At 31.7% G+C, this 15,449-nt stretch overlaps 1 protein-coding gene across 1 annotated transcript in view; it reads right to left on the bottom strand.

The window, feature by feature from the left end:
- Positions 1-10,265, bottom strand: part of LOC111712329 (hemicentin-2) — a 46,626-nt gene extending 36,361 nt beyond the window's left edge. Inside the window, exons 1-3 of the mRNA XM_023486904.1 lie at positions 10,109-10,265; positions 5,878-6,029; positions 2,942-2,994 (exon numbers count right to left, since the gene is read on the bottom strand). Of these exons, the coding sequence (XP_023342672.1) occupies positions 2,942-2,994; positions 5,878-6,029; positions 10,109-10,184 (281 nt within the window). The 5' untranslated portion in view covers positions 10,185-10,265. The remainder of the gene's footprint in view (positions 1-2,941; positions 2,995-5,877; positions 6,030-10,108) is intronic.
- Positions 10,266-15,449: the final 5,184 nt, after the last annotated feature.

Genomic DNA, 15,449 nt, shown 5'->3' with positions numbered 1-15,449 from the left:
AAATCTGTAAGTTTAAAGATTGTTGAAATATTGACGAAAACACGTTTGATTTCAAATAAAAAAAAAACAGTATGCTTCTCTCTGTGGTTAGTTCAGGGTGTGGGGCAAGGTTCCAGTAACCAATTGAAGTCAGGGCCTTGGCTGCAAGTCCAAATTTAATAGAAAAAACTTTTATCCACAATAAGTTAACGAATATTTTCGTTTGTATTCAGGCCTGATCCCCAGCAAATAAAATATGTATTTTTGGAACTTTAAACCCACAACCTTCTTTGGAGGGCAGTCAGATCAGGCAAAGCTACATTTACACACGGAATCTTTTTAAAATTTGGTTTGACAAATAAACGATTGTTATTTGTTAAAAACGAATGATCACTTGATCGGCCTCCGTTATGTTAATCTATATCTTGGACAAATTGGATTGCCGTGACTGTGCCCAGCCTATAGTGTCCCGTCTATCAAGAGTGTTCTCAAGGTATTCAAGTTTCATCTATGGACAACCCTGTATAGACGTTTTATTTTCCCCCATTTGAATTTTTTTTTTCGAATTGCATAATTGATAATGTATTCTACCATATTTGTATCTGGAAAATTGACGGAGATATTAAAAATTTTAACAGTTTTGTTGATTTTTTTTAAAAACTGGAATCTGGAGAAATTTCCTGACATCTCCATTCTCCGTTAATTTTCATGAAATAATCCTGCTTGGAACAAAGACGACTTGAAAAATGAAACTTTCATTTTATTTCCATGTTTATTGGGACACCCTGTACTATAAATAAACAATTTGTATACTCAGTTTCTTAGAAATATCATTGACAGTAAAAATATATATTCTTTGAAATATTTGCAATTTGAAAATTTTTTTTAAGCTTCGGTAAAGATGCGTTTCACTTTCGACTTGTAATTATAATTATATCTAATGTATTATAAAGACACTAGCCCATCCGAACTGAATAGAAACACGAATTACAAAACACAAAACTATATTTGCGGTAAAACATAAAATACTAATGATCATGAATAGAATGAGTAGAGGTGAGAGATAACACTTCAGCCAATCTCGGCGGTAACATTTAGGTATAACCATCCCTATGATCTCTTCGTCAGTACTAACCCTTCTAAGAGTTTAAAAGGGCGGATAGTTAATAGAAAGCAGTTGAGGTGTCAACACCTCCTTTCTCTGAGAGAAAGCATGCAAAATGGTTGAAGACTATATTCAGGACTAGGGCCGCAACCTTATATAACCATTATACTGTCAACAAGAATGGGTTCACACTTTTTGCTAATTTAGATGTCAAAGACTACTACAGTCAACAAGAATGGGTTCACACCCTTTGCTAATGGTAGATGTCANGGGGGGGGGGGGGGACGTATTGTCTTACAAATTTATAACATTAGCTACATTTTTGGAAAGTTCTTGGGCTTTCCAAAAATGATAATCTACAAAAAATAAAAAAAAATAAAAAAATTCAATCATTCATTGCAATATCAAGTTATTAAGCAAAAAGTGCGCTATAGATAATAAATTAAACAGTTTTGGACAGCCCTGGACACTCAAATATGCAAAAATATTTGCAATTTTCAAAAACTAAATTTGTATTCAAGTAAAAATAGAAATATGCAAATTCTCTTTTAAAGGCATCCTTGCAAAATTTCTCCGCAAAAATTGTGCAATCTGCTCCCTTTTGTTCAAGCTTTCAAAAGAACAATAAAATGTTGAAATCCAATGACCGGCAGTTAGTCTAAAGATAGATTTATTCGGGTTAAAGGAAAAAATAAGGCATTCAGGCAGTATGCCTGAGGACTCAGGCAGAAGTTATAAAAGCCCTGCGTTGAGCCTGAAGTAAGGGGCATGTGTTAGAAAAGTCGAAAAATTTGAATAGATTCAGACCAATACTTTTTGAGTTATCTCCTTAAAACTTCAGCCGGAATAGGATTAAGCACAAGTCAGATTTTTTAACTTTAAGGAACCATGGCATGCAGTTTAAATTTATTTCCATTTAAATAGTGTTATATTCAATTCACAACGCTACCCTATACAAGCTTTGTCTGATCAAGAATGCGGGAATTGTCCCTTTATTAAGTGTTTTATTTTTTATTGTGGTTTATTTAAAAATTTACTAGCGCATTTCTGTTAAAGATAATAATGAGGACATTGTCGAATTAAGCACTTTTCAACCTAATGAAAGACACTATCCAAATTTTTTATCAGATACTGGTTTAAGGGTACCGTTGTGAATCGGTTATATCACTCTAATGATAGAGAGTCAATTAAAATTAAGTTCAAAAGTCCCTTTTTTTCAAATAGAAATATATTTAGTTAAATGTCACGAATTGCTAAAAAATTATGAAGTTTTAGAGAATAAAAATAATGTTTCTAAAAAAATAGTTTTAGAGTGTTGAAAGAGAAATGAAGATTGATGAAAATTTACTCAAAATTGAATTTTAGCAAAGAATTCTATTTTTCTAGTTCAAAACAGGTTTGTGTTTATACCTAGCTCCAAACTGAATTGTTTGTAATATCTACCTAGCTCCAAACTGAATTGTAAATCTTCCTAGCTCCAAACTGAATTGTAAATCTACCTAACTCCAAACTGGTTTGTATATATATACCTAGCTCCTTAATTGGTTTGTATATATCTACCTAGCTCCTAACTAGTTTGATATATATATACCTAGCTCTTTAATTGGTTTTTATATATATACCTATCTCCTTAAATGGTTTGTATATATACACCTAGATCTTTAATTGGTTTGTATATATAAACCTAGATCTTTAATTGGTTTGTATATATATATATATATCTACCTATCTCCTTAATTGGTTTAAATATATATCTACCTATCTCCTTAATTGGTTTAAATATATATCTACCTATCTCCTTAATTGGTTTAAATATATATCTACCTAGCTCTTTAATTGGTTTAAATATATATTTACCTGGTTCCAAACTGTTTCTCATCACTCCATCTTTGCCCCTTGTTCCATGCTCCCTAATACATAAATCAACATTTAAAAATCTTCCAAACTAAGAAAAATAAAATTAATTATATAATTAATCTATGACAATATGAGTTTTTTTAGTTGCTCTCTAGCCATGTTGGATTTGGAAATGAATGTAACTAAAAAGGAAGTATATTTCAGGTTTCCTGCCTTTCTTATGTTAATCAGTACATTTAATTAATTAGTATGTTTAAAATATAATTTGATAGTATTAAAACATGTAGCAAATTGATGCAGATTCAGATTAAAATGCTTATGTTTGTATAGTTGTCATTCTAAGAATATCAAAAACTTCCAAAGCATTTTTCTGCAACACTTAATACATTTCTCAAAGCTTAAAGGGAGTGACCTATAACTAGACGGTAGTTGAACTGGGAGTAGCATAAAAAAATCAAAAGTTTTCTTTAATATTGCACTCTGAGCTAAACTACCATGTCTAGCCGGTCACTCCCTTTTAGATGGTAGTCCAACTTTAATTTTATGATGGACAATGGGGGTTCATTCTATTTTTCTCAAGCACATACGCAAGTTAATTTGAACCATTTTCCCAGCCTTAGTAATAATTGCGCAAAATTGGGAAAATTTACTTTCAATGGAAACACTATGTTAAATGCTTGTCGGGCTTGTTTGGGGTTAAAAACTAATAAAACTTAATACATATTTTGTTTACTCAACTAAATTACTAAACAATGAAGAACCTCCATTTTTACAAGAAACTTAATACCATAATACCAATATATATATACAGGGTGAGTCAAAAAAAGTGTGATTTACGGCACCAATGGCCCAAAAAAATCCACGAACCTTTTTTCTCTCAAAATCAGAAGTTCAGAAAGGCAAAAATGTGTTTACAAATTATTTCAATCGAAATCTAAAATTTTATAAAGATTGAATCACAGAATCACAGAAAATTCGCAAAATTGTAAAAAGAAAATTTTCAGTTTTGGTCTAATTAAGGACAAGTTATTTAAATTATCTAGTTCCTTTCTTCTTAATTTTCTTGTTCAGTTGAAACATGAAGGACCATTGAAAAACAACTTTTCCTTAAAAATTAGGCTAAACTGAAAATTGCAAATTTTCTTATTACAATTTTGCGAATTTTCAATGATTCTGTGATTCAATCTTTATAACATCTTTAACATATTAGATTTTTTCTCTCAACATCAAAACTTGCAAAATTGTAATACGAAAATTCACAATTTTTAGTTCTGGTCTAATTTTTAAGGAAAAAGTCTTTAAATCCTATAGTTTTATTCTTCTAAGTGTATTCTAATGTTATAAATTTACGCTGTTCAGTTGAAAACTGAAGAGCCATTGAAACAACTTTTTCTTAAAATTTTTTGAACTTCTTAAGAGAAAAATAAGTTTGGAGGATTTTTTTTGGGCCATTAGAGTACCAAAAAAAGATTTAAAAATATTAAAAAAAAACACCATACAGGAGAGTTGCACAAAAAAGCACAATTTTGCGCCAGATGCCGCTAATCACACTTTTTTTTACTCACTTGGTATGTTTTATCTTATTTGTAAAAATACAGTAAATGTTAAATAATATGCAATGTAAAATAAATACACATTAATATCTGAGTAAAGGTGGAAGTTGGTTTTGTTGATCTGATAAAGGGCTACTGGTTACTGTTGTTTTACTTGAAATTAGTTTTATAATCCCTTTAAGAAGGTCTCCCTCAATGTTTTCTGAGGGAGGGGTGCTTTATAATTATGAATAACTGCTTAGTGCAGCTTGAAACTATATTCTATAGACGGTGTTATAAAAACATGTTTTGTTGCTGCAACATGAAATTTTAAACATTCCATTAATTAGCTATTCTATACATTTCAAGGTAAAATGCTAGTTGTTCTTTTTAATTGATTTTTAATTTATTCTGCAATAAAAAAAAACATTTCAACGAGAGCCATTAAACTATGGAATAAAACGGGATTTAAACAATCTTATGTTTAACTTTTAATAAGTCTAAAAATGTTACCAAGGACCGAATTTATTGAATTTGAACTGCATCGCAGATGGTGTAAAATTTGGAAAAAAAATAATTTATAGTTTGAAAGATCAAAGGTCTCCGACATTGGGTTGCAAAGATATAAGTATTATGAAATCAGAGTTTGTTACAAATACTCAAGTCATTTGAAACGGCGTTAGGCAGTTCAGCGAGCCTCAAGTTCATAAAATCAAATCCCAGTAGTTTTAAAATCAATTTATAAACTAATTAACAGAAATGGGTCTGAGTAAATTTAGAAAATGCTGTTTTTCATTCTTAATGTTAATTTGACTTTCAAAATTATTTCTAACCGTTATTTTCCTTTTCAACGACAATCAAATAGCGACACAAAACTTTCTTAAAATTGAAAATTTCAGTTTCCATCACATATTAAATTCCAATAAATATAGATATATTCTAATAATAAATAATGATAATTTTATAAAACTTTTTGCAAAGTTTAGATTATAAAACTAAAGATAAAAATTATAAAAACAAAAAAGTTCTATAAAAATACTACAAGTTTACATAACGTACTGCAAGTTTAGAGAACGTACTTCAGGTTTAGAAAATGTAGTTGAGATTTAGAAAATCAACCTATAAGATTAAAATTACGAACTTCAGGTTTAGATACCGTTTTACATAACATTCTTTAGATTTAAATAACGTACTACCGTTTTACATAACATTTTTTAGGTTTAAATAACGTATTTAAAGTTTGATAAATTATTTAAGGTTTAGATAACTAATTGCAGGTTAAGATAAAATTAATTCCGGTTTAAATAAAGTATTTAGACTTTTTATAACCTACTCGGCTTACTAACGTACCGTATAGTTTAAAATAAGTGTATCAGGTAAAGATATCGTAATGTATGTATGTACCTGTCTTGAATCATAGCTGTACAATGGTTCTCCCTCATCCCCCCTGTACCAAAGTACAAGCGCCACTAGTTCGTCAGGGTGTGGGGGAGTGACGTCACAGGGTAGCAGGGCAGGGTATCCTTCAACCCCCGCTATATACTCCGTATACAATGCTGAAACAAAATAAGACAATTGTAATATTGTATCGGAGTCTATGTCGTCTTCCGTTCCAAAGAAAAATCCACGAACAAGATTTAAGTAATCCTCAAACAAATACTAAACACAAGCAAGAGAATGTAAAGGACTATTGAGAATTCATACTTCGACTTAAAATGTTGTTAGAAACATATATAAATTTTTTGAATTAAACATTATTATTAAATCTCTAAATATGGAATGAATTAACCAAAACAAAAAATAAAGATTGTATAAATTACATCATAAACTAACTCTGACAGAGTTACATGGTAGATTCACAACAGTGCCCAAAAAAATGTCTGAATGAATATGCTATCCATCATCTCTGCAATAAAAGTTGCAATTTCAGTGTCTCTGTAAAGAAACTTGCGCATTTCTGCTGCAGAAACAGGTTTTCAGAATTAAACGCTTCTTTATTAGAAGAAACGAGGATATCTTTCGAATTATTAATCAGATATAGGGTTTAAGGGTTAACGGGTATACCCTTAGAAGGTCTCTTGAAATCACAAGGAAAGTTTGACCGTCTCATTAGATCCTTTAAAGATGGCGCAGTCTACCCTTAAACGGGCTCTATTCCACTTACCAGGAATCAATACCAAAACGTCTCTTAAAACAATCCAAGTTCAAATTTTTAGGTAATTTTCTGTTAGATCAAATAGTCTAAGCCTGAAATTTCAATGGTGTTTAGCCCAATGGAGATTAATGAAACCTAGAATAAGAAATGTGTGCCTTTTCTTTCTCTTCTGAATGAAAACGTGTAATTGTAAACTGATAAAGATAGAAAACCTAAAATTACTTTAGAATTTTAAAGAAAATAACTTTTTTACAATTTATGAAATTACATTTTCTTGTTTTATGACACGCTTCTATTTAAATGCAAATTTCAAAATGATATTATAAAAATTCTGCACTTGCTGGAAATAATTATATTGCATGATACAACTACAGGGTTGAAAGCTGTAGGCTTTTCTTTCTTTTTCTTTTCCTGCAAAAAAAAAACATTTCCCCCCCCCCCCTCTAAATAATCTAAGATATAAACAAACACATAAATTCTCTAACGTCGATGATCTGTCAAAGCATTCCTCTCTTTTCTTGGGAGTCACTTTAAATTACGCTAGGGCTAGTCAGGCTTAGACTGTTTTCAACGGAACGTATTGTTCAACTAACCATTTTCACAGTTCTTTCTTAGAGTTGGTGTACGTAAACAACATATAAAATTATATTAACAGTGTTAACTTTGGATATTTTAGAAGATGTAAACATCCCAGCTATATCATGAGTCAATTAATGTAAAAATATCACATGAGATAAATTTGCTATTTGCTATGCAATTCTAAGCAGAAAATTTAACAAAAGTCATTATTATTTTGAAAAAGACATCTGTTCGTGATTTTTTAGTTCATTTTTTTCTATGAACGATTTTTTTGTTCGTTAACGATCCAAAAATTAAAGGTTTTTGTTTATAAAAAAAGAGTTTCTTGACGGGATTCTCCCGTATCTCGTTAATTCCATAGAGAAACTAATTTTAAAAATGATAACGTGCTCAGGTCTGGCTGTCTTGAAAGGATTTAAGATCTTTGCCACAAATTCAAATTTTTATGTCCCTAAATATTTGCAACCAAATTTCGTTTTAGATTAAATTGTAAGTTTAGAATATCAAAGGTTTACACTATCAGGTTGCAAAGATATAGGGATAAGAAAAATTGAGTTTGTGGCAAAGATTTAAATCTTTTGAATCTGTTCCCGTCTTACGTTTAGTTTATCCCCAGGTACTCTTGTCAGCAGTTTTCTATGATAAGTTTGTTGCTAATTTTTACCAAACAAAGTGGAAAATAGCAAAATGTCTGGATATGACTATTACAATGTTTATATTTCGAAGGTTCCTCAGCATGCAACCTTAAACCTGTTCAAAACTTAGCATTTTGTGTTTCACTTGTCTTAACAGAATATAACATATTTTAAACTCAGAGTGCTTCTAGTGTATAACGCCAGCATCCAGAATGCACACAAAAAAAAACAGAATAAGAGTAGTTGAAATGTAATTTTATGATTTGATAATATGTAATAACTAAATAAAATAGATGCGTATGAATAAACTAAAGTAGACAATTTCATGAATATGGTAGAAGAAAAAATAAAGAAAAAATCTTTTTCAGAATGAATGAAATGAATATGCACACTAGGATGTTATTTATATCAGTTTTACTTTCAGCCAGGAGAGATTTTTATCAATTCTTTTCTATGAAATGCATAAAAATCCTGCAAACTATAAAAGACGTAAATTTTTAAATCTATGTAAATCATTAAGAATTTACTTTATTAAACTTGTTTCTCTCATGCATTGTATGTGCATTGTACTTGTCTTGTTAACGCTAAACCCATTATAAAAATTTGACAAACACAAATATTTACTTTTATATTATAAAGCGTCATCAACATCGATTAGGGGAAATCTAATAAAACTTAAATCCCTTATATATATATATTGCAAATATTGCAAATATTAGAAGCAAGGTTAAAAACTTTAATTTAGAAAATCCACTCTCAAGGTTTAAAAAACATTACAGGGACTAAAAGTATAATTTCAAGTAACTCTCCGAGCAAATTTTCGATTCACAACAATGCCCTTCAAAACTTTATCTGATCTTATAATGTGAATAATATTGTTCTTTTTCTAGGTTTAAAAGTTTTTTATTGTAAGATTTCCTTTAAGTTCCTGCAGTCTAAATTTGCAAGTCCATTTTGTAGAGACCATAATTTAAAATAATCAGTTTTCATAATTATCACTATAACACCTTATTTAATGATTCATGATCAGACAAAGGTTTTTAGGGTACCGTTGTGAATTAGGCTTTACTTTCTTTCATGAAGGGTCACTAGAAATTACGCTTAAAGTCCATTAGAACCGTGAAGAATGGGTTTTAAAGATACCATAATTGAATTTTTAATAGATTGGTGTAACGATTATACATATTTTTTTAAATCAAATTAGATAGACATTTTCTCACAAAAAAAAATGTCCAAGAAACTTTACTTATCCTAAAACACCAACTCCAGCGCTAAGTCCTAAATACCGGGGCACCTAAAACCCATTAAAATGAATTGTTCAAGATTACCCCCCTCCCCAAAATTCAAACTGAAGTAATTTGAACGAAGGATTGAAATCTTATATGTATTTAAATCGCCTTCTTGAAGAGCTAATAAGAAGAACAAAAATATTTGGAATTCATTTTATATACGAGGATAACTTTAATATGCTCATCATACTTGTGCGTAAAACCAAAACAGATGAGCTATATAACAACGCCACAAAGCCGTATTGGTAATATCGCCTAGAGTTGACCTTCTTTTTCTGTTCTGTGTGGACCGTGGCCCTGCCGATGGTAAATTACTGACCATTTTTAAAAAGCTTTTCTATTTCAGTTATGTGTATTAAGAAGTCGGAGAAATATCTTTGCAGAATTTGTTCAATTTGCTATCTTTTGTTAAAATGAGAATGTAGTATTTGGTTAAACTAAACCATGTATTAGAATTTAAAGTGTTTAAATTCTTATATTAAACTAAATATAGAAATGTCAGACTCATGCTAAAATTTGTTTGACTTTACATGAAACTTTTCAAATAAGGAGGGATTAAACTTCATGATATATGTGTATTTGCAAGTAGTATACAATATTAATAAAACGTCATGAGTTTATCGGGATTTTACGTTAGGCGATTCAGGAAAGACCAAGAAAAAAACGAGTCCGAACCTGGTGAAGGGGTTCCAACATAACAAAAATAACACGCTTAATTAACTTTTTGCACGAAAATTTCAATTCTGTCGCATTTTTTTGCGCTTCCTCACGGAAGACAAATTTCCTCATATTTTGCGCTCATTACGTTCGCAAGGAAAATTCCGCATTTTTCTTGAAATTGGGTCGATTTTTTTGCGTAACTTGCTTCCGCTAAATTATTTTTTTACGGAATTCGCGATCAAATTGGCTGGGAATTGCGCGAAAACTTGCTTTCGGTGGAAACCTTTCCTAAAAACCCTTTTTATAACTTAATATACCTGATGCTGTTGTAGTTTGAAGTCGAATGCAAATACACTCGCTGAAAACAAATAAGAGCAGGAAAAATTCACGCATTTTTAACTTCCTCAAATGTTTTCCATAACTTTGGAAACTTAGAAATCTTTTTCCGATGTGAAATGGAACACGCTCGATTATCTTTCTGAAAAAAGGCAAAGATTCATCTTGGTATTAATCCTGGTTCAATGCATCCAGAAATAATGAGCTTTCATGATTCATGATTAAAACTTCAATATCCAGATTTAAAGTTTTAATCTCCAGTCTGGATTCAGTGTATAACCTCTTCCTGACTTTAATCGGACAATTTGATTTTAAAACTTTTTAATTTAGTTTCACTAAAACTTAGTAAATTAGAAAAACAAAAAGAGAAACTCATTTGAAAACTTTTTATAGCTTTATATTATTGTATAAAAGAGTTTCACATATTTACAATTTATCATGAAATATGCAAATAGAGATTAGGATCTGAGTATATCAATGATAGACAATAATAAATGAGAATTAAAGAGGAATACAATAAGACAAAACAAGAAAATATAAAGATCAAATGAAATATATAGAGATCAGACAAGAATAGACGGAGATCAGACAAGAGTAGGCGGAGATCAGACAAGAGTAGACGGAGATCAGACAAGAATAGATAGAGATCAGTCAAGAGTAAGCAGATATCAGACACGAGTAGACGGATATCAGACAAGAATAGATAGAGATCAGACAAGAGTAGGCGGAGATCAGACAAGAGTAGACGGAGATCAGACAAGAGTAGCCGGAGATCAGACAAGAGTAGACGGAGATTAGACAAGAGTAGAAGGAGATGAGACAAAGTAGACGGAGATGAGACAAGAGTAGCCGGAGATGAGACAAGAGTAGATGGAGATTAGACAAGAGTAGACGGAGATCAGACAAAAGTAGACGGAGATCAGACAAGAGTAGCCGGAGATCAGACAAGAATAGATAGAGATTAGACAAGAGTAAGCAGATATCAGACACGAGTAGACGGATATCAGACAAGAATAGATAGAGATCAGACAAGAGTAGGCGGAGATCAGACAAGAGTAGACGGAGATCAGACAAGAGTAGCCGGAGATCAGACAAGAGTAGACGGAGATTAGACAAGAGTAGAAGGAGATGAGACAAAGTAGACGGAGATGAGACAAGAGTAGCCGGAGATGAGACAAGAGTAGATGGAGATTAGACAAGAGTAGACGGAGATCAGACAAGAATAGAAAGAGATCAGACAATAATAGATAGAGATCAGACAAGAATAGATAGAGATTAGATAAGAGTAGACGGAGATCAGACTAGACTAGATAGAGATCAGACAAGAAAAGATAGAGATTAGATAAGAATAGATAGAGATCAGACAAAAATAGATATATATCAAACAAGAATAGATAGAGATTAGACAAGAGTAGACAGAGATCAGACTAGAATAGATAGAGATTAGACATGAGTAGACGGAGATCAGACAAGAATAGATAGAGATCAGACAAGAATAGATAAAGATGAGACTAAGAAAGATGGAGAAATATAACGATATATCAGCAATTATCTAATTGTCTACAAAGAAACTAATTAATCGCACTACACTTTGATTGTCTTTACATTTGCAACCTATATGGTTTAAACCTTTTCATTACCACAACTAATTGATCTATTAGAATTCACAGTTGAAAATATTGGAGGTTGCAAAGATATACGGATTTGAAAATCAGAGTTTGTAAGAAGTGTTTTATGTTTTTATTCACAATGGATTCACTATGGCAGTGCACTGTACACAGTAATCAAGTGTACGAGTAACTGAACTTCTGAAGTGTGTGGAGTGCAACTAGAGCTCGATAAGTCCCCCGGACGCGGGTTCTACTCGTCATCTCCCCGGGGGAACATAATACAAGGGACAGCCTCGGTAGCATACCAGACCAACGAGGTTGTGTGATTAATAATTTTCCAAATCGATGATTTTTTTAATGTTTACAAATGTTTACAGATCACAATTTATGGCATCCAGGGAGTTCCATGTCTCTGTAAAAAATAAAACGGTTAAGGGGGGATGGGGCTGGGAAACAGGGGGGGGGGTATTTTAATGCATTGTCAGAAGCTTTAACCATGAAACAAGTCCCTAGACTCTAGAGTAAAAGTGAAATCCATTTTCGTAGGCTAATTTCTTAAAAGCCTGCAGCCCAGTTTTGAAAATTTCGATGGTAAGGACTCTAGAAAAGCTCTAAAGAAAAATTTCTAAAGCAGTAATGATCCAAACATTTGACACTAAATTAGCAAATGCCCTTATAAAGGCATCTTTTTTGTTCAGAATATTTGCCAAATGTAATTGAAAATTACCATTGGAAACTTGAACAAAATTTAAGGGATATTGAATAATTTATTTATTTGGTTCTTAAACAAAATATTCGTGATTTCTTGCTCTCAGAAAATTCAATATTATGATAATTTAAATGTTTAAAAATATTTATAAATTAAAAAAGATGATGGTTGCAGCAATTAAACAGGGTGCTTGCTCACTAATCTGCACTCACCCTGTCATAGTTCTAGTTTTACACTATTTTCTACATTCACCCTGTCATAGTTCTTGTTTTACACTATATTCTGCACACACCTTGTCATAGTTCTTGTTTTACACTATTTTCTGCACACACCCTGTCATAGTTCTTGTTTTACACTATATTCTGCACACACCCGGTCATAGTTCTTGTTTTACACTATATTCTGCACACACCCTGTCATAGTTCGTGTTTTACACTATATTCTCCACACACTCGGTCATAGTTCTTGCTTTACACTATATTCTGCACACACCCCGTCATAGTTCGTGTTTTACACTATATTCTGCACACACTCGGTCATAGTTCTTGCTTTACACTATATTCTGCACACACCCCGTCATAGTTCTTGTTTTACACTATTTTCTGCACACACTCTGTCATAGTTCTTATTTATACTATTTTCTGCACTATACACTTCTTGTTCTCCAATTTTCTTCCTACAGTGAATCCCAGATTGATGAATAAATAGCAAGGGTATTTTATAATATCGTATTCTTCACATATTTAAAATGAAATGTCGCGGAAAGACGAGTTTAATATATCAATTGCAGTCCTGCATATTTCATGGCTATTAATTTACCTTCAATTAAAAATAAAAAAATATTTTCTTAGAAATAATCAAAAAATTTATGAAGTTCTAGAATAATATTTGGATATATTTTCATACATTGTACACTAACCTATAAAGCTGCAAACATCTCAGCAGCTTTCTTTCTGTGCAGACCAATCATAAATCACACCAGTGGCCGAATTCAAAGAATTTTAGCGGCGGTTTAAATTTAAGCCGCGGTTTAAATATGGTTGGTTCCACTTAAAATTGTATTAAATGTTTCAAGATTTAAGCCGGCGCTTGATTTAAACCGGGTTTTGGCGGATTTAAACCGCGGCTCAAATTCTTTAAATTCCATCTCAGCTGTCATAATTTTTTAATATATTTCAAGACGACATTTCATGCACTCTTGTTATGTATTCTTATATGTGAGATTGTCTGTAGCTTACATGTACTTTTCTCCGACTCTGAAAGAAAGAAAGGGTGAATGATAAATGTATTTTTGGATGATTGATAAACTGAGATTATACAAGTTTGGAATTCAGTTTGATTCTGTATAATTTATGCTCTTTCGAACTCTTTCTCATATTCTTTTCAGTTTAAAATGGGTTTCTATCTTTTCAACCATTTATTTCCTCCACTTTCAGCTAACTTTCTAGCTAGTCATTTTACCCCTTTAGCTAATTTTTTAGCCAGCTATTTTGTAGCCCTTTTAGTTAATTTTCTAGCTAGTCATTTTACCCCTTTAGCTAATTTTTTAGCCAGCTATTTTGTAGCCCTTTTAGCTAATATTCTAGCCAGTTTTTTTACCTCTTTTAGCTAATTGTCTAGCCAGCTATTACTACCCCTTTTAGCTAATATTCTAGCCAGCTATTTCTACCCCTTTTAGCTAATATTCTAGCCAGCTATTTCTACCCCTTTTAGCTAATATTCTAGCCAGCTATTTCTACCCCTTTTAGTTAATTTTCTAGCCAGCTATTACTACCCCTTTTAGCTAATATTCTAGCCAGCTATTTCTACCCCTTTTAGTTAATTTTCTAGCCAGCTATTTCTACCCCTTTTAGCTAATATTCTAGCCAGCTATTTCTACCCCTTTTAGCTAATTTTCTAGACAGCTATCTTCATCGCTTTCCTAACTTTCTAACAAGCTATTCCTACCCCCTTAGCGTCCATCTAAACTCAGGTAGTTGCATTTTTCCAATCAGATTGTAAATAATTAAATTAAATTTAAAACTACTCGAATTCAGCTATTATAACATTGTCGAATTCAATTCGATCTATTCGTAATCGTATATAGTTAATATTTCATAATGTTTTATATTTGCAATGATCGGTGTGTTATTTTTGCAAGCATTCATTCCTGTTCTCAGGATTTTTGATAATATTTTCAAGGAATGTTCGAAAATCCAGCGCCAGCCGTGAAAACAGGTTGCAAGCGAAATATCAATTTGAAAAAAAAATTTAAAAAACTTTATAAAATATCAGCTATGTAAGGATGATTCGAATTGTAGGTTATATAATATCTGAATGAGTAGTTTTTTTAATTGAATCGTATTTACGATCCGGGTGGAAAACGCAACTTTAACACTATACGTTCTTGTTTGTTACACGTTTTAAAACTTTTTCTCGTCATAGAATATAGACGCAAGAGATAGAAGTAAAATTGGAAGCGATAGATATCGAATTCTATTCGACGTCTATAATAATACCCCCCTTTCCATTTTTTCGTGAACACGGCTCATATTCTCTCTAGCTGTGCCCCAGGGAAAGAAGGATGAATGAAAAAATAAAGAATTAATGAATCATTTAAAGGAAAAGAAGAAAGGAAGGAATGACTAAATGGATGAATAGTAAATTTAACAAATATATTGTGTTTACTGAAAGGGAGAGTGTACAAAGAACCCTTATTTAACCTACAAAAAGAACATGTTTTCTAAAAAAACTTGTTTCATCTTATTTTTGGTTATTTTTATATAAAAGTTTTAAGTTATATAAGTATATACTTTGTGCCTAGCATTGTAAGGATGACCCTATTTACCCCTGGTTTGAAATTTAAAATTTATCTTACTTTTTCAATATGTCAATAGTTCCTTTAGTCCACACCAGTTCCATTGTATAGTCTAATTTGAAATGCTTCCTTTGCCTACTGTCACCCCCCCCCCACTCTTTTGACTCCCCCTCCCTCCCCTAGATACATTTACACCCCAATACGTC

The sequence above is a fragment of the Eurytemora carolleeae genome, unplaced genomic scaffold (assembly GCF_000591075.1).
Source record: "Eurytemora carolleeae unplaced genomic scaffold, Eaff_2.0 scaffold1246, whole genome shotgun sequence".
In the NCBI taxonomy this organism is placed as follows: domain Eukaryota; kingdom Metazoa; phylum Arthropoda; class Copepoda; order Calanoida; family Temoridae; genus Eurytemora; species Eurytemora carolleeae.
Note: the sequence above shows the minus strand (reverse complement) of the source record. Positions and strands in the feature narration are given on the sequence as shown.